The sequence below is a fragment of the Podarcis pityusensis genome, assembly GCF_964106645.2.
Source record: "Podarcis pityusensis genome assembly, chromosome: 9".
NCBI classification, from domain to species: domain Eukaryota; kingdom Metazoa; phylum Chordata; class Lepidosauria; order Squamata; family Lacertidae; genus Podarcis; species Podarcis pityusensis.
Window position 1 is genome coordinate 54,866,454 of NC_138034.1, and position 20,621 is coordinate 54,887,074.

At 41.3% G+C, this 20,621-nt stretch overlaps 1 protein-coding gene and 1 long non-coding RNA gene across 3 annotated transcripts in view; both read right to left on the reverse strand.

Moving 5' to 3' along the window:
- The window catches only part of GSTCD (glutathione S-transferase C-terminal domain containing), a 56,785-nt gene extending 37,735 nt beyond the window's left edge, over positions 1-19,050 (reverse strand). For both annotated transcript variants that reach the window (XM_081020300.1, XM_081020301.1), the window contains exons 1-6: positions 18,911-19,050; positions 12,019-12,164; positions 8,322-8,738; positions 7,613-8,065; positions 6,839-7,093; positions 6,054-6,147 (exon numbers count right to left, since the gene is read on the reverse strand). In XM_081020300.1, coding sequence (XP_080876426.1) covers positions 6,054-6,147; positions 6,839-7,093; positions 7,613-8,065; positions 8,322-8,732 — 1,213 coding nt within the window. In that variant the 5' untranslated portion in view covers positions 8,733-8,738; positions 12,019-12,164; positions 18,911-19,050. The remainder of the gene's footprint in view (positions 1-6,053; positions 6,148-6,838; positions 7,094-7,612; positions 8,066-8,321; positions 8,739-12,018; positions 12,165-18,910) is intronic.
- Positions 5,134-6,047, reverse strand: LOC308485095. The gene is made up of 2 exons (XR_013990343.1): positions 5,742-6,047; positions 5,134-5,674 (listed from the first exon to the last, which is right to left on the reverse strand). It is a non-coding gene; the product is annotated as an uncharacterized lncRNA (long non-coding RNA).
- Positions 19,051-20,621: the final 1,571 nt, after the last annotated feature.

The following is a 20,621-nucleotide window of genomic DNA, read 5'->3' on the forward strand; positions in this document are numbered from 1 at the left end:
GGATTTCCCCCTCCCCTTTCCCATTCTGCTCTGGAGATTTTGGGGGAAGTCCCATTTTGCAAGCAGAAGTCCTCTTGCACAGTGTTGGATTCTATCCAATACACACAGAGCAGTCTGGCCTTTAATTGGGATAATGAAAATCTTTTTGTGTATCTGAACCAATGATGAACTGAGCATAATGAAATACTTAAGATTCATTTGTTATTTTGTCAGAACAATGCTCCTGGCCCAAAATCTGCCAATATAAATTTTAAATCTGTAAACATGTACAGTATAACTTTACTTTTAAACTTGAAGGAAGAAACAAGATAAAAGTCTGACCCTGCTGAATATAGGACTGGATCCAGTTTATGAAATTCATCTGCAGTTCTTAATTTGGAGATCTGAAACTACTACAAAGGCAGATGGAAACAATAAGCAGATTCGGCAGATGAGATTTCCTTTATCTCTGAATTTTGTAGCAATTTGTGTTACCAAAAAAGTCAGCATCAAATAAAAAGCTTAAACTGCTTAGGATGTTTTTTCTCCTTCAGATATTTAACCTAATCCTAGCTTTAATTAATTTAAATCAGCTGCTTCTTTTCATACCCTTGCTAGTTAAGTTGAACACATTGCTTTCACTTCATCTTGATGACATCTGTCCAAATCTGCTCCTCCATTCTTGATCCAATTGATCCAATTTTAGACATACTGAGCAAAGAAATCAAACTGTGGCCAGGGAAGATTGGAGTGACAGAGTCACCACATCCAAAGCCTTGCCAGCTCATGACAGTCAGGAGTACTTCTTTTTAACAATCCAGTAATTTTCTTTAAGGTCACTAATGCCTTGTTAAACATAATACCAAGAATCACAGCAAGCCATATGCATGCAGCATATCCTTTGCCAATGTTGAGTGTTATTTTCTACCAAATAGGCCACTGGTTATACAAACAGATTTTGCTGCCCTCTAGTGGGAAACAAAGGTTTCCAGCCTACCAGAAATTTCCTGTGGAAATTTATTAAAAAACAGGTACAACACAGATAATCTGTCTGTATCCTATAACCTTTGTACTGATTGCCAAGCTGATATAGCATTGTGGATACTTACAGCCAAGATGAATACAGTTTACAGTGGTACCCCGCAAGACGAATGCCTCGCAAGACGGAAAACCCGCAAGACGAAAGGGTTTTCTGTTTTGGAGGCGCTTCGCAAGACGAATTTCCCTATGGGCTTGCTTCGCAAGACGAAAGCCCATAGGGAAATCTCCGGGGACCTCTTTTAAATGCTGGCGGTGGGGAGCAAAGCCTTTCCCCCCCTCCGGCCTTCAGAAGAGGTCCAGGAAGGCCGGCGGGGGCCGAAAGGCTTTGCTCCCCACCGCCAGCATTTTAAAAGCAGTCCGGGATAGCATGGAAGAGCTTCCCGCTATCGCGGACGGCTTTTGAAGGCAGGCGGGGGGGCAAAGACTTTCGCCCCCCGCTCGCCTTCAGAAGAGGTCCAGGACCTCTTCTGAAGGCGGGCGGGGGGCGAAAGTCTTTGCTCCCCCCTGCCTGCCTTCCCGGGAGAGCGGAGAAAGGCAGCGCCTTTCTCTGCTGTTCCGGACGGCTTTTGAAGGCAGGCGGGGGGGGGCAAAGACTTTCGCCCCCCGCTCGCCTTCAGAAGAGGTCCAGGACCTCTTCTGAAGGCGGGCGGGGGGCGAAAGTCTTTGCTCCCCCCTGCCTGCCTTCCCGGGGGCTTTTACATCGCCCCGGACAGCGGAGAAGTCCTCCGCTGTCCCGGGCGATTTTAAAATGCCGCCCGCCAGCATTTTAAGATCGCCCCGGACAGCGGAGAAGTCCTCCGCTGTCCCGGGGTTTTTTAAAATGCTGGGGGTGGGAAGAAAAGCCCTTGTCCGTCCCCCCCAGCCTTCAGAAGAGGTCGGGGGACAGACTGTCCCCGGACCTGGTCTGAAGGCGGTTTCCCTAGGAACGCATTAATTGATTTTCAATGCATTCCTATGGGAAACCGTGCATCGCAAGACGAAAAACTCGCAAGAAGAAAAAACTTGCGGAACAAATTAATTTCGTCTTGCGAGGCACCACTGTAGTTTAAACAATACAAGTCAAATTGTTTTTGTATCTAATAAAATATCTTTTTAAAAAGTGTTATATTCTTGTTTAAAACACACTAAAATTTGTTATTTGCTAAAGAAATATTCTAAAATTTGAATTTTCTTCTAGCAATGAATACACTGATATAATATTATAAACAACTACAGTATTGATATGATTAACATTTGTTCCAGTATCAAACACAGAACTGGACTGTATATTTGAGATGTGATTAAAAACGGATTCTCTCAAGAACACGATTTTGTTTACAAAGCAATCTGTACTACTACTACTAATTAAATTTGTATACCGCCTTTTCACCAAAGATCCCAGAGTGATTCAAAATGGAAAAATACAAAATGAGAATACAAAATACATAATAAAACTTATTGCATCTATTAGAACAGTCATGTCTGTGCCATATGTGAGCAATGATACAAAAGGCCTATATAATGATATTTGGGTGGGGGCCTGGATTATTTGCATGGGGGGGATGGTATTCTATGCAACATGAAAGTACATTTAACATTCTAAACCACTGCAGACATTAATTGCAAATAAACATTATGTGCAGCAATGAAACTGCAAATGATCTAAACCTGCTGCAAACTGGGGACAAAGACAACAAACTATATAACTCAAAATTCAATAAAACTGTTTGCTTTTCCCAGAAAATGCCAGAGAAGAATGTCAAAGGCATTTTTTCAGCTTCTTTATTTTTAAGAATAGGCTGCCAAATGGCATATCAGCCATGTTCACAAGACACATTAAGTCACACTTTAGGTGCAGGGGTGAAGAACTGGATTCAGCCTGAGGGCAGGTTTTCCTGCTGCAGACCAGCATAGACAAGTAAGGCCACCCATCTGTCAATCACCTGGTATCACAATGACATCAGCTGACCAATTTTCCTCTGCCCCTGCAGTTTGGAACTGAACTATGTGACAAAGGCACAGAGCTTTGCAGGCATCAACAATCAGCTGATTATTGTCAGGCAGTGCTTGCAGAAGCAGTTTTGCAAGCACCGATGATCAGCTGATTATCAGTGCCTGCAGAGCACTGTGCTTTGCGAGTGGTGCCAATCAGCAGCATGGATTGGCCAAAAACGACCTGGTTTAGAATGATGTGCATAAGTCACAGCTTGCATGCTTTACTCTTCCCTCTCCGCCTCCTGCAGAGTTTGGAGGAAGAGTTTAGGAATTTCTGCTTCCACATTTGCTTAGCCAGTTTGTCACTTCGTTTGAATAATAATTAATAATAATAATTTAGTTATACCCCGCCCATTTGGCTGGGTTTCCTTAACTAAGGTTTGTTTAAAACAAGTCAACTAAAACAGAGCCACTGCACTCTCAATGTGCTGAAACAAAATTTAAAATCTTATATACTTGATTAGTGTTACTTAACTTTTTAAAAAAGAAATAGGAACTTCCCGTTTCCTTAAGGTAATGTGTTGGAATTGTGCAGAGCCATTCCATCTGCTGTTGGGGTCATAGGATCACCATTACTCTGGTACCATTGTGCAATGAAATTTTCAAAAATGTATGAAGATTTTAAATGTAGGACACAGCAGAAGAGATTAATTAGAAATATTTGTTGATTCACTTGAGCTTCACTTGCATTACATTGCTATCCTTGCAGATTAACAGGCAAAGAACCGTCTGTTGTGAGAAACAAGCAGCAGCAAAGGAAGCTTAAGAGGAAGGAAAGCTACCCAAAAAAAGATGAGGTACTTCTCAAAGCCATTCAAAAAGTTCTGACAGACTCAGAAAGAAAATAAAGGACTTTCAAGTACAGTTTTTAAAACCTTATTTTAAAGGGTAAATAGCTATTTGAATCCTACTTAAGGGGGGGGCTGTTGTGTTTATTATTGAAAGAAAAGCAATGTTTACAGCAGTGATCCTATCACTTTAAACTGGCAATAAATTTTAATACCATATATTTTCACAAGAGCTTTTGCTTTCAAGCTTTCTGTGCTAAATACAGCACTGAAAGAAAATTCAGCTATATTACTTACTGTTATTTATTGTGACATGTTTTGAGAACTCCTGTGAATTATTTTATTCTTCCAGTGAGGATGCAACTGGTAGATTTGCCTAGATTCTCTTCCCCACCTCCACTCCCATGCTTATTTTAAACAGATATTTGGAATGAGTGATGACATGTGTGCATGGGGAGTCCAGGAACTGGAAAAGGTGAAATCTTCCCACTTCAGGCCTCAAAAGACTTACATTTCAATCCAGCCCCAATGCATTGTTGGTTTTCAGAACAATGGAGTCTTCTCTAACATATATTAAACAAACAGATCTGTGCTGTGAATTATGCAGGTAATTGTTTTATGGTTGAGAGCAAGGTCAAATCTGAAAGATCAGGGAACTGCATCACAGTTGTGCAATGTCTTCAGTTATTTTCTTTTATTCAATCATTTCCACAAGTGAACTAGCCCAATACATAAGGCTTGGTGTTCCTTTACCATACACATCTCAGCACCACACATTTGGTGGCCTCATACATCAAACTCTTAAGGCCACACAAGAATACTTTTAACTGACAGCCCCTTCCTGTTTTGGAAAGCTTAAGGAACTTCTGCTGAGACTAGATAATAGGGTTATCAAAAGGCAAATGCCTTAAGAACTATTCCTGCATTCAGACACTATTCTGCACCGACATGCAATTTATGTAGTGATTAAGCCCTTTAAAAATAAAACCAAATTGCAGCTGTTTTGCATGAGTGTCAACCAAAAGCCACCAGAGGTAGCAGTTCTGGGGAAGTTTAAATAGATGGCATCTGCCTGTGCAAAGGACATATCATGCCTGTGAAGAAAGTTGTATTTACAGCTGGGACACATGGTGCAAAATGAAAACAGGCAGCAGTGATGTTAAAGGAATATCACCAACAAAAGCATTCCTGTTAAAAATTGATCTGAGGAGCTGAAGAAACTGCTTGCATTATGTGTTTGTGAGATCTTAAAAGAATGGCAATACATCTGGGCTGTCTATTCACCTTACGTTTGAAACTAGATATTCAATAATCTAAGTGAACAGAGAAAAAGATATGGATAAACACAGGATTAAGTTTCAGGAGTGTACAGATTTTTAATAATGTTAGTTTGTACAATAAGCTGAAGTGTAGAACAATCATAGAATTCAAGGGAGAAATTGATCTAATGCACCTTTTACGGAAGGGATGGAGAACCTGTAGCCCTCCTAATGTTATGGACTCCAATTTCCATCTTCTCTGACTCTTTGCCATGCTCTCTAGAGGTGATGGGAGTTGAAGTCCAACAATATCAGGAGGGTTGTGGATGCTTCATCCATTTTACAGCCCAATATTTTGTCTATTCAGAATTACACCCCTCTGTGTTTAATGATTCCAGGTAACTATGCCTAGGACTTAAATCTTAATCCCTTCTTAACCTTGAATATTTTAGTACTGATTCACAAGTATATGCCAGAGCTAGGGTTGCCACCTTTGAACTGGCAAAAGACAGGACAGGAAAGGGTGGTGCGGTTGGGGGGGGTTATCTAGTGCTGAAGTGATTTCAAAACAATCCATTACACTCTACTGCAGCCTAACAGGATGGCCTCTCTGGAATTTGTCTCTCTCTCTCTCTCTCTCTCTCTCTCACACACACACACACACACACACACACACGTGTGCATGTGCGCACACATACACGTATTTGTAAATCTGTCTGTGCTTGGCTTAAATACATGAATTTACACACACCCTTTCAAACACATACATTTGGAGATGATCCCTAACTCGGCAGAGGTGGGGGGGGCTGAAATACGGTACTGAACTGTATCAATACAGAACGTAGCATTTGAAATAATAATTAAAAGTTGGTGCATTAGAAGAAAAAACCCCCTCCAAAATCCACAGTTGGACATATACTTTATTAGGACCTGTTAAAGTGTTGTCAAAACATCCTTTTGCAAACAAATGAATTTCAACAGGAAAAGCATAAGGCAAATAAAACAAACCTACCTTCTCCTGGATTAACCGCTGCTGGCAGACTGTCCCAATCTAGTGCCCAACTAGGACAAGGATGAGGAGAAAATGTTGCTTCAATACCACTTTTCTGCATTTAAGAGGAGGGGGAGAAATCTTAAATCAGCTAAACAGAAACGTGAACTTTGCAAGTACTGTAATGATGTCCAAATGTTATGGGAAATTATGTTTGTTAAACAGCACATGTAAAATACAGAGCCACTATGTTTGTCAACAAAACATGCTCACTGGGACTAAGGGGAGTTGCAGTCTGAAACATTTGGAGTGTATCAGGTTGGGGAAAGCTGGCGAACATGAACCAGGAAATCTCTAGTTCAAATCTCAGCTGAGCCATGAATTCAATATTTGGGTAGGCACCTGCTCTTTCAACCTCAGTCTCCACCTGCAGTATGGTTATAATGTTGATCATCTTTGCAGAGCTGTTATAAGGGTTACTTGGGAGTTTTGTCTACTTCAAATGAGCTGTATCAGTATTATAGGGTCCTCCCCCTCCCTGGTAGGATTATACCATCAAACAAAATACAACCTATTTTTAGTGACAGAGACCTTTGATAGAGAAATATGCTTGATATTGCAAGAAGCCAGATAAAAAGTATCTATTATGGATGAATGCATTGAAAAGTGCCTATTTTGTTAAATATGTGTACAATTTAAATGCTGACTTTTTGTGCATTCTTTCAAAATATCAGCACAATCCATTCTATGACTCAGTGCCAGTGAGTGAGTGAGTGAGTGTGTTGTGTGTGAAACTATTAAGTTACCATTAATTTTGTCATGGTTGGCCTTGGTCCACCTATAAATGAAGTGTCTTCATGCTCTTCCTCTGGCTCATCAGAAGCCGTGCAGATAAACTGCATGTGTTCATCTGATAAAGAGACTGAGCCTTGATGGGGTAAAAATTGCATATTGCATTTGGCAGCAGCTCTTTTTATTCCAGGTACTTCCTGAACTCTCTGGAACCAACTAGATATCAAAGGCAATCTGAACAAGTTCTCTTGGTGTTTCTTGCTGAAACTCTGCAAGGAAGAAAACAAAGCTCTGGTTATCAGAAAAAAATTATGAACCTACCTGATGTACAAGCATGAATCAAGCGTGTCTCTGTTATCTTAAGACATTCACTACCTTGTGGGCTTACCCAGGAATATATTGGCTTTCTGCCTCACTCAGATTCAAACTGTGGAGTGGTAGTGGTGGGGTTGTACACAAAGAGAGATTCTCATGCCTAACTTAACCACTATGACTACAAAGAGTGACATAATAGATTAATGGATTTAAAGCTTAAAAATAAATAAATCAGAGCCATTACAGGAATAGAGCTTTTAGTGGAGCCAGCATTGTGGTTCTACCAGTCTGCAGGGGCTGCAGTCCTAAGCACACTTACTAGGGAGTAAGTTGCATAGAACTCAGTGAGATATACTTCTGAGAAAATATGCTGAGAATACATAAGCCCTAAGCGATTCGTCTCTTCCCAACATCTACTAGATAATGTTGACAGTTTACTGGGAAGCAACATACATAAATGTGTAAATCCTTACCAAAAAATGATGGATGCATGGAAAGAGGACTACATCAGCCAAAGTGAAGTATAGTCCTTCAGCAAAAACGTGTTCCAAGAGTGGCAATTCGGATGTTTTCATCTTCCTAATATGAGAGGGCTCCCTTTTGGCAGCAACTGGTGTTTTCTGCACAGTTAATTTAGATAAAGCTAAACTCAGTTCCAGTTCTGCAGGAGAGGACTCCAGATTTTCTGCTAATCTTCCCTCTTGTGAAGAAACAGCTTTACATGCTTCCTTGACGAAGGTCTTTTGCTGTTGAACTTTCTGTCTTCGAATTTTGTCATCGTTATGTACTCTTACAGGCTCTCCCAGCTTCTTTTCAAACTGTAATACTTCCTCCGGAATACTCTGAAGCTGATCCAAAGACACGCTCAGAAAGTTTTGAACTGCCTGAGGGATGCTGATTTCACAAAGTCTGGTCCATTCACTAACCTGCAAATAAATAGGATTAATCAGTTGACTGTTTTCCAGGCCTTTCATAACAAAGTGGTGACTCAAAACATTCATTAGCTCCATCCAGCACGACCAATGGTCAGGGATGATGGGAGTTGTACTGCAGACATATATTAAACTTTGTTCAGTGAATAGCCTAACTGGTCACTTCTGCATTAGGGTCATGCACTGAACAAGGTTTAATATATGTGAAATCTATTACGAAATAGATTTACGAAAAACTAGAAATACTCACTTCAGCACAAGCCTTCAAGCAGGTCTTTTTAAATCCCAAGAGTTCCAAAATGTCCTCCTTTGATGGATCTGCTTCATATGTTTTTTGTACTATGTGCCTCAATACCACAGCAAGTCCTGCTCGACAAAATCTTCCATTCTTCTTGACAACAGCAGGTAAACAGCAGCTCTGGACCACCAAAGGAAGTTGACATCTTTTGATGAAGCAAATATCCAGGTCCTTGGGAAATACTTTGTCTTTAGGCTGGGCATCTGAAGCTGTTTCACCTGGCAATACTAAAAATACTCTGAATGTCTTGCAGTCACAATATGACAACAAAAACAAGGATATGGAGGTGTGGAGAGGAAAGACACAATCTGCATTCTGATTAAAGTAGTCCAGGTACAGGTGATCTTCAGTCAATCCTTTCATTTTTTTCTTAAAGGAAGAAATGTGATTAATAAAATTATAAAAGGTTTAATATACAGCTATGCAAAGCAATAATGAAGATGATCCAGAACACAACCCCTGCACAAATTGGGGGTTGCCTGTATATATAAATAAACAGAAACAGTGATCCCTAAAATCCATCAATTTCTCCCTTTCTCAATACAAATATTAATTAATCTTTGTTGTTACTGTTTCTAAATGGATTTTAATATTCTGCATTTTGAGTATATTTCTTATTGTGTTTTGAAAGGCAGGACAGTTAAAATAAAAATAAAAATAATAAATATTACCAAGATTGTTTCAAGGTCACATAAGAGAAGGGTCTTCTGAAGCAAACATTTGATTATTATTAATGAAATGCACTTTTTGGAGGGCCATTATAGGGAGGTCACAAAAATTAGTAATGTATATGCAGTTCTTTCAAGTATAAAATGTATTTGGTTCTATCTAAATCTTACTCAGAGCAGACATAGACTTAACTATTTTTAAAACTCAATATATCGTGGTTATTCTTTTTGTTTATATATATAAAAAAACAACCAAAAGAAAATCAAACTAAACTAAAACAAGAATGGAGGGAAGCAATAAGATGAGAAGAGGAATGGGTCAGCATGCATAGGTTTTGCTCACTTTCAATGTAGAGGCATCATAAAAAAACCTGTACATTCAACTAGAGCCAGAGTTCAGTACAGAATTGCCACAGAGCATGATAAGTACCAAATTTACGTAATCTGTAGCTAGTTCATGTATGGAAAGCAAGAATAGATCTTTTGTCCATTGTTGGATTGTTTGTCCGTTTACTTTTCCAATGTTGTAAAATGATATGTTTGGCAACCAACAGAGCACAACTAATATATTTCCGTTCCCCGGGATAAGCTTCCACACAATAAGGAGGTGTTCTATCAAGGCCCTTTTGTCCATAAATTTTAGTTGTTTCCAGAACCAAGTTGATATGATCAGTGACCTCTGTCCAGAATTGGAAAATAACAGGATAGTACGACATCATGTGAAATAAGGAGAGTATTGACTAAATTAAATCTAGATAGCTCAGTGGATCTATTCTAACTTTGTCCACATGCAATCCACTGTTATTTTCTACCCACAACCAAGACCATTAATATCCCTATCATTGGCTTGGATCAAAATATGCAGTTCTGCTAGCAGAAAGCCTCTTCTGCTCGGGGAAGACTCATTTATGTCCTAGAGAAAGAGAATTGTATGAGGTAATTTATGATAAATCCAGAGATGTTCTTCCATTTTAATGAAGCCCTTTTTCATAGACGTATGCTAGAGGCATCCTTATTCCCAGTTTCTCATACTGTAACACAAGCCCTATATACTATGGTAAAGGTAAAGGGACCCCTGACCATTAGGTCCAGTTGCGGACGACTCTGGGGTTGCGGCACTCATCTCGCTTTACTGGCTGAGGGAGCTGGTGTACAGCTTCCGGGTCATGTGGCCAGCATGACTAAGCCACTTCTGGCAAACCAGAGCAGTGCACGGAAACGCTGTTTAGCTTCCCGCCAGAGCAGTACCTATTTATCTACTTGCACTTGCTTTCGAACTGCTAGGTTGGCAGGAGCTGGGACAGAGCAACGGGAGCTCACCCCGTCACGGGGATTCAAACCGCCGACCTTCTGATAGAGAAGCCCTAGGCTCTGTGGTTTAGACATATACTATGGTGCTACTCTGCAAAACACTTTTCACTACATAGCCCAAGAATTCACAAAAGCCTAAGACTTCAATCCTGTTTGCTATAAGTAAATCTAACAAACATTCTTAGGATTGCAGCATTAGGCTGTACACCTAAGCACTTTATAGGGTATAAGCACTAATGTACCTGGTGAGAATTATTTCTGACTAAACTGGAAACTTGTACTGGGTTGCATTTTAAGACATTTTCTCCATCTGATCAAAGTTATTTAGATCAAAATCATTATTTTTCTTAGACTATAGTATTCCTGAATTGCAGGGGGTTGAACTATAAGACCCTTGGGGCGCCTTCCAACTCTACAATTCTATGATTTCAATTAAAATTACCTTAGTTCTTGACTGAAAACTCAACTTCCACTCCCTTTACATTATTTTGAAAATAGTTGAACACACAGAACTTAAGGGAATAAATTATATGCACAATTAGTTATGATTCTGCACCAATTATATCTGATTTATGGAGACTATATGCTTAGGATCCTAGACTTGAACAATAGTACATATTTAATAAATCCCATTGACTGTCTTTTCAATTACAAATCAGGCTGCAACTCTTGGACGCTAGATGGCACACTTTCAAAACAATTGCAGCTGAAGAACATAATACCATATTAAAAAAAACCCTTCACTATACCAAGAACTGTGTTTATTTATTCATATTTTTTTTCATCTTTAAGTAGAGCTGAAGTGTATTATCAGCCAATACAGCTACAACAGATCTGTGCACTGATTTTCCTTTGTATTAATTGTCATTGTTTGTCCAGATGCTTCGCACTGAGGGATGTTTGTCTTATCAAATGCTAATGTTCTGTGTAAACTGTGTCTGGAACTACATAAAACTTGCTAAAGCCTCAGGAATATCACACCTTGGCCTGCCTGAGCCACAGTAACCCCACCTTATGTGTGATGTAATTTCTGGTTGTTTGTCCTTCTCCACGCCAAAATACAAACCCTTAAAAGAGATGTTTCTTCTTGCTTCGGGGTCTCTCTTGCCTCCTTGATAGGAGGGGAGAGAACTCTGTTGCAACAGAAAAATAAAGATCTTCCTTGCTTTCACTGCATCCTGCCTCCATCCATTCACCTCTGACCGATCATACTTAGGGGACTCAGTCCCTTGTGTAGGAGCCATCCTACTCTTGTGTAGGACCCTGGTCTTCGGCACACTTAGGGATCCGCAGAGTGTTCGCAGTTTGCATAACAGAACTCAATAGCTCAGCATTTGGCTAATCTACATTTATTTACATATAATACACTTGGAGCATTCTGACTTAGCTCCTTCCTCTTTCTCATCAGACAGCAAAGAGAAAGAACAAAGGACAATAGTCCCACTTCATGGAACACAGTAACACAAACACCCTGTCTCTGTCACTTCCCACTCTGTGGAGTCAAAACATACACCGTCATGTGATAGACAACAATCCCATGACTGCAATCACAGAGCAGGAATCTTAACACCTTGGGGAGTTGGGCAGTAAAAGACAACCATCCCTATTTTTCTATATCAACCCCAAATCTCTAAATATTGGAAACAAATATCTTTCAGAAAAACACTCACCAATTAAAGAGCTAAATGTTCCAGGTGATGGTATTTAATGTTCCGCTGTTCCCCTTTTCAACATCTGTAGTTCAATGACAAAGTTTTAATGGCAGTTGTCTATGAAGGATTTAATCTCCATCTCCACCCTGTTTGCACACTGATCCCTGTAGAGAAAGTCAATCCACTGTAAAGTTGAAATAGAATTACCATATTTTTCGCCCCATAGGGCGCACTGATCCATAGGGCGCACCTAGTTTTTTTGGGGGGGGAATAAAGGGGAAAAAAATTATTTCCCCCCCAGGCGCGGGGCTCTGGCGGGGGAAGCCCGAGCTTCCCCCGACCCCAGCCCCCAGAACAGGCTGCTATCCGCAAGCCTAGAGAGCCCGGTGGGAAGTCGCGCCAGTCTCCCTAGGCTTGTGGATATCTGCCCGAAGCCCAGGGCGCGCTGAGCTCAGCACGCCCCAGGCTTCGGGATGCAAGCAGCTCTCTGCAAGCCGTGGGAGAGCTGCGTGACTTCGCGCCGGGCTCCCACGGCTTGCGGAGAGCTGCCCGAAGCCTTGAGAGCGAGAGGGGTTGGTGCACACCGACCCCTCTCGCTCTCCAGGCTTCAGCGAAAGCCTGCATTCGCCCCATAGGACGCACACACATTTTTCGCCCCTATTGGGCAAAAAATACGGTAAATTGTTGCCTTTCCTACTTTTTTAAGTCAGTAAAAATACAGCCTCTTCCATAAGGATACTATATCTTTTCACAAATATATTTCATATAAAGAAGAAGTCATACTCATCCAGAGCAGGCTAACTGAATGTTGCACAGGGCTAGATTTATATGATTTCTAATGGCACCTATTTCTGAGTAAAAATGCATAGTTAATGCTAAGTCTCTTAACTTGAAAATAACTCACAAACTTACTGCTAAATAGAATTTTTTTTTAAAAAAAAATCAAAATATCTAGAGAGATTTAATAAGAATTGTTGGTGTAGTCAAATCTGGAAAATTAACTTAAAAATTAAGGTGGAGAACAAAAAAATTGTTTTTAACTATGTGGCAGAAAATAAATTATATAAAAAATGATAACCATGTTTGAATGCCTCCTGTGAAATATGCTACTACAGTGGTGCCTCGCAAGACGAAATTAATCCGTTCCGCGAGTCTCTTCGTCTTGCGGTTTTTTCGTCTTGCGAAGCACAGCTATTAGCGGCTTAGCGGCTATTAACGGCTTAGCGGCTATTAACGGCTTAGCGGCTTTAAGAAAAAGGAAACAAACTCGCAAGAACTCGCAAGACGTTTCCTCTTGCAAAGCAAGCCCATAGGGAAATTCGTCTTGCGGAACGACTCAAAAAACGGAAAACTCTTTCGTCTAGCGAGTTTTTCGTCTTGCGAGGCATTCGTCTTGCGGGGCACCACTGTACTTGAAAATCTTTGTAACGTTTCAGCTTCAAGTTAGAGTATCATGACTTCAAGGACAATATACCAATATTTATAAATAAAGGAAATGTTTACCACCCTCAAAGATAAGTAACAATAATTATTATTCCCAGGAATTGTGAATGAAATCACCAAAAGTTATATTTTAAAAAATATTATTTGTGCGGCGTATGTTTATTTTTAATTCAATTGTATTGCTTCTTAACTTTTTGTATGTCATTGAAATATATACTCTTGGTTAAAGAAATATAGAAAATATTTTTACTTCTGAGTAAACATATTTAGGAAGTGACAGTACTGATAAACGTTATGAAGAAGCTGGTGCATAAAGGGTGTGAGCAGTCCAATGATTTTATCCGGAGTTATTCAACGCATTACTGAAATGGAGTATACAGCCATGTTTTGCAGAACAGGAAGATCTTTTAACTGCTAGTTCTTCCTCTCTCCTGTTTAATACTGCATGAACTGAGCAATTATGGACCACTCTCAGCAAACCCTAGGGACGTGATTGTCTCACGTGCATGTCTGCAGCCTCCGCTTTCTAGTTGGTACTTGTGAGCAAATGCACCATTTATCCTTTTCTTTCACATTAGCAGTGCACTAGAGTTTGCAGAAGAGGGACACAGCTTTCTACTCCACTTTTAAACTCATTCTGTGGAGAGCAACAAGGTGACATTCTCAATTAAGAGTGTGCCTAAGGCAACAACATTGTTCCTTATTCACAGAGGGCTTCCGAGCAATGAGTAGAGTTCCATTCAGTGGAAACAAAAATGATAAATTCTGTGAAAATACAGAAGAACCACCAGGCAGATAGTTCTTCATTCTAGCTTCCTCTGTTGTTTGTTATTACTGTATTTACTCGGATCTTATGCTCACCATTTTTGGCCAAACTACGTTGCAAAAATTGAGGTGTGCATTAGATTCGATGGCACATTAGACTCGAGTAAATACAGTACTTTAGCTTTTATCTACAGGTCCAATTGTTAAGTTTCACAACGGGTTAAACGTCATCATTCCCATTTGTTTATTTGATTTCTGCGTCACCTTTCCTCCAAAGGGTTCAGGGCAGGACATATAGTTTCACAGGAAATGTACAGATCATCCACTTTCTGGCCCTCCACTTTGGTACCTGAGCTCCAGACTTAAACTTCCTCATGGCAATCACAGAATTATCAGTAATGGTGTTATTGGCAATTAACACAATTTATTCAAGAGCTGTTCTTGCTAGATCAAAGCAAAAACATTCTGGAGCATCTCAGCCTTGTTTTGGAAGCTTAATGAACAACCCTATGCAAAGGAGCTGAAATCTGCTGCAAACACTGTAGTACGTGATTTAAAAGTACAGTTTGGCCTAAATCTCTAATGTAATAATACTACATTCAAAAAGTCACTGGTTATACACAAACCGGTGCACCTCAAGACAGGTGCTACCATTATTTTCACCTGTGTCTTCCACAGAATATACCAGCTGCAATATAACATGCTCAACTCAGTCTCACCGATATATATTCTGTTGATATTTAAAGAAATCAATCATAGATTAATCCTGCAGGCTTTCTTTCATTGTCATTCCCCAACCCATCAAAAGCCTTTTTGTCATAAAACAGATAGTTCAATGGCATTATCTCAAATATTTATCTAGGGAAAAAGGTCTTTTTCAATCTAAGGCAGATGGCAGTGATCAATACAAGCCAGCCTGCTATGTTCAAAGGCCTCCTGCCTTTTATTCCAACTTAGCTGGTCTCTCAAACAATTGGTTCTCCTTTTAAAACCAAGCACTGCCAGTTTCCTGAGTGAACAAGTCTGTTATTACTATTAAAAAGAAATGCCACAAACGATTTTAAAGAAGAATGTTATTTACCTAAAGCAGACCAACATGAGAAAGACAGTCTACCCATCACTAAGAAAAGGTATTTTTTTAACAACCATTCTACAAAAATAAGAGGTATGGATGGCTAAACAATTTCAGTATTTTCACGCCCTGAATGGAATGAAACAACAAACTATTCTTTTACAAACTGATTTGCGTAAATTATCCCCAGTTTACATTTGCATATAGAATACAAAGCCTGCTCTAGAGGTGATCCAATGCATGTGCCACATTCTCATGTAGTTTCCTGGGAAATTAACCAAATATGTGTGTGTGTATACATACATGGACAGACATACACACTTGAGCTTCTAAGCAGGAGATGGAAATTTTCCGGGAAGGTACTTTCTATAATTACAGGGTTGTATCCAACATTAGTCATACTCAAAGTAGACCCACTGAACTCAATAGGCATAATTAAGTCCATTAATTTTAATGGGTCTAATCCGAGTGTAACTTAGTCGGAAAGAACCCAGTTTTTAGGCTATTTGTAGTACAATAACCCCTCCTTAATGAGTTAATGACAGTAACAAATGCATGGTTTACCAATCTGTCACCAAAGGTACCATAGTCAGGATTTTTGTTTTCTGTTATCCTACACAGGAGCAAGAGGGCCTGGAGACCAAACTACAACCTATGTCTGCACTCTTGCCTTGCGCTGTGTTGCAGCTGTTTACTCCCAGTTCAGTGGACTAGATGAAAACCAAACTACGGTTTGTAGTGAGAATGACAACTGCATCTCCAAACAGCAAGAGCAGTTATTACCACAACAGAAAACCACTTGCTGAGCAGGACAGTAACTCTCATCTACTTTACCACAGACAACCTTCTAATTAAGTTGTGACTATACAAGTAAGACGTATAGAATATAAATAGTAACTCTAACTGCTGGGAGTGAGATAGGATGAGAAATGGAAACCATAGAGAATTGGATCATGGAGTGCCCTCATACATTGAACAGTTAACTGATAAAATTCACAGCCACAAGATCTGATAGTTTAGATGATTGTCAGAGGGGATTAGATGAATTTAAGAAGCATAAATCTGTTAATGGATATATGTCATGATGGCTATATGCTTCTTCCAGGTTCAGGGGGCACCATGCCTCTCCATATTAGTTCCTGGAGAACAATGGGAGAGAGCACCATTGTCTTCTTGTCCTGCTTATGGGCTTCTTGTAGGTATCTGGTTAATCACTGTGAGAAACAAGATGTTAAGCTAGGCAAGTCTTTGTCTGATAAAGCAGAGGTCCTTATGCAAACAGCTCCAAATTAACTATATTGCATTATTTTATATAGGACCCTTTGGGGAGCCTTTTAATTAGAAAGTGGGTAAGGGAAAAAATAACATACAGCTGCGCTACATCTAGTTAACAGTAGTGATTAACTTAAAAGCTGCATATGGACAATCTCACTTTAGGAGACTGGGAGAACTATTTAAGCACTCACAATCCTTGCATTAAGTTTTGAGTGCCCGTACAAATACATGAGTACAAATGAGTATGTTTGTATGTCTCCTATATAAAATAATAATAATAATAATAATAATAATAATTAAATTTATTTATGCCCTGCCCATCTGGCTGGGTTTCCCCAGCCACTCTGGGCGGCTTTCAACAGAGTAGTTAAAATACAGTAGTCTGTTAAACATTAAAAGCTTCCCTAAAGAGGACTGCCTTCAGATGTCTTCTAAAAGTCTTCTATGCCCATCCTAGTTTGCCTATTGTCAGTCCGTATGGAGAACAGAGACCAGCACATGAGCAGCATGTGCGTTGCTATCTACACAACTGACTCCCCACCTACTTCCCATGCTAGTTGCAAATTTCAAACTGGATTCACACTCCACCCTGGTCATGGATTTACTGAGTGCTACATAGTCTCCACCCTACTTCCAATAAATGGGAAAAAATAGTAGACTACTTAATTGAAAACAAGCAGTCCTGCACCATGAGGCTGAATTATTCAAGAAGTTGGAATCAACTTAAGCCTTACTTTTATATCCTTGTAATGTGCTTACAATTGGATCTTAAAATTTCAAGCACTCCAAACTCTGTTAACGTGCAGGGATTCTAATCCACAAATAACCAAAATTCAGTAGCTTTGCAGATAATCCTTGTGTGTTGCCCTTTAAGATTTATCACTGTTTTGTTGCTCCACACTAGCATGCAGCGTAAACAAACAATCTCTGTTTTAGCATGATGTTTGAACCTGGGATAGTGGAATTGTTTCACTCCAACAAACTACTGTACAATCTGTAACCAAGGTTTATTGTTGGCTGGCTAGCTGTACTTAAAGCAAAATAAACCATGTTCTCCTGCCCACTAATGCAGAGGGGCAAAGTAGCCCAGATCACATGTTCATGGTAAACCATTAATGTGTGAACAGTGTAATTGTCTTCCTCTCACTGGTACACATGCTATATTTCAGGAGCTATGCGCTATCCTGCACCATGAACCTTTTATTAAGCCTTTGAGAAACCTTCATTGTGGTGGTATATGCTTTTGTGCTTGTGTAAATGAGGCAAGCTCTTCCTTACTCATAGCAGAACAAACATTTAGGAATTTAGGAATACAGTATAGGAAGCTCATACACATACACCATCTACAGTGCCTGCCAGCAGCTTTCTAATATTTCAAACAGGGTTTTCCAACCCTACCTGGAAATGCCAGGGATGAAACCAGGTAACTTTTTGCATACAAAGCATTTGTTTTATCACTGTTCTAGCCCTTCCTTACATTTTCCATCAGTTACACTGTGCAGAGTGTTGCCACGTGTTTAAAAACTGAAACATGTGCATCTTTCAAAAGTTGCCTGATGTGCAGACATTCAACAGATGCAGCCTCCTATCCAGCTCCACATGCTGGTGGAAAACCCCACCTGTTGAATTTCGGCTGTGCCCGTGAAATCATCTACTTAAGTTCACCAGCAGCCAGTATTCAACAGGTGGAGTTTTGCTCCCCCCCCCCCAAAAAAGGGGGGGATGTGCTTTGTAAGAAAGAAGCTGGCAATCTTATGCTCGGTCCTGCAATGAAGCTCAGCCCTGTCTGGAAACCACCCACCTCCCTAAATGAATAGGTAGAAACTAAGTGGAGCCCACTGTGCCCAATTCCTTTGGATCACCATCTCACCTCCAGCAGCAAGAGGAGACTGTAGAGGCAGCAATGGGTCGCTGGCACTAAGCAGCTACAGATTTCTGGGAATCGGGTGGGGAGGGAGGACTAGATCACAACCCTCCACCTACCCACCCCCCTCTTTAAAACAAAACCTAGTCCAGGCATAGGCAAACTCGGCCCTCCAGATGTTTTGGGACTACAACTCCCATCATCCCTAGCTAACAGGACCAGTGGTCAGGGATGATGGGAGTTGTAGTCCCAAAACATCTGGAGGGCCGAGTTTGCCTATGCCTGAGCTAGTCAGAACCGGCCCTGGCTGGGTCTGATCCGAGGGGGAAACGGTGATGCACTCTGCACGCGCTCAGGAGGCTGGATTGCCCAGAGCACCATCGCCCCCCCCCATGAATTTCAGCCAAGGGGTGGCGCCCAGCTCCCTCTTCGGTCCTCCTCCTCCGTCGCCCCTCTCCTGCTCCCCCGGGGACCCTCCGCCAGGCACCTACCCTCAGGAGCTGCTCCCTTATTAGCAGGCAGCCGCCTCCCGGCTTGAAGTCTCAAGCTCCGCCTTTTCCTGCCTTCCGTCATGGCTGCCGCCCGCCGCTTCCGGTGCCTGCCTCCGCGAAGGAGCAAGCGCGGCAGGGCCGGCGGCACCTCCGGGGAGAAAAGCCGGGAGCTTCGCGAGGTGGAGGTCGGGGAAGAGGAGGAGGTTGCGCCGGCCCGACGGGGGCGTCGGCGTCGTCTGCGTGGTTCTCCCGGGCCCTACGAGCGCTCGGCGGGGGAAGAAGGGGCGAGTTTTATCTACGGGGTTTCCCGGGCGGAGACGCAGCTGAGGTAAAAAGAGCAGGGGCGCTGGCGGGAAGCGCCTTTATCTGTCTGAGGAGCGGCAGAGGGACCTAGTCCCGCCTCTCCCGTTAAAGCTCTTCTTCCCCGCCGCATTCAAACACCTCGCTCCCCTAATCTGACAGTTTATAAAATCCCCGTCTCTCCCGTTAATATTGCAGCTAAACCGCTTTCAGGTGTTGAGGCTTCCCCCTCCCCGCCCCCCTCACAATCAAGCGGGGTATAAAATTTTAGGAAACGAAACAAGCGGTGGTTTGTAACCCGGATGTTGATGCTTGTATATAGAGAATGAATCGAGGCGTTCCTTGCCCTGACTTTGGGTCCGCCTTGTTTCGTTTTCAGACGACATTACAGCTCTTTATATTGTGTGTTGGAAAAAATGTTAAGGTTAAATTTATATACCGCCCTTTATCCGAAGAGCACGGGCGTTTTGCAGCAGAAAAACATAATACATAACAACGAAGCAAATACACTTCCCGCTCCTGCCTATTACAGTATTTCAATCATCATCTCCTAGTTTCCACCCCAGTTTTGGTTTGGTTATTTATGTTTTTTGTCGGTTTGTGCTATTAAGATAGGCTTGTATTATAACATTGCAAAACCCAGTGCTTCCCCCCCCTTTTTTAAAAAAGGTATGGGGGCTCTCCTTTTGACTCAAGAAAATCACCATCAAGAAAAATAAATACAGTAAATGGACCAAAGTATAAAGATTCACAAAGTGTTTAGGGGTATGCGTACCCCTGCGTCCTTCCAGAAAAAAGCACTGGCAAAACCTAATAAAAATTACTTTTAAAAAAACACATGACACAGATCAGCGCATAGTGTGAAGAGCTTTGTACAAATTAAAAGTGTAATCATCGTCATAATTTTATTATTTATACCCCCGCCCATCTGGCCGTTTCCCCCCAGCCACCTTGTTGCGCCTGATGTCGATGGGTTGCAAACACATAAGAACACAACACCAAAAAAAGTCTTGTTGGATCAAACCAAAAGGCTCATCTAGTCCAGCATCCTGTTCTTACAGTGGCCAGCCCAATGCCTCTCATTCTAGAGGTAGCCTTATGCTTGGTAGCTCCTGGTAGCCTTATCCTCCATGAATTTGTCTAAAAACTTTCGAAGCCGTCTAAGAGGATGTCATTATTGCATCTTTTGGCATTACTTGGAGTTCCTGGACCAAGGTCAGGGTGTTAAACATTGGTATATACCATAGTTTTCTGTGTATAAGACACTTTATACACAGAAATCCCCAACAATTGGGGGTTGTCTTATACACAGATAGTGCAGGGGGCGGGGACGGGCGATTGGTTGCAGCCGCGAGCAGGAAATTGTCAGTGGCGATTGGGCGCATGATTGGTGGCTGCTGGCGTTGAGCAG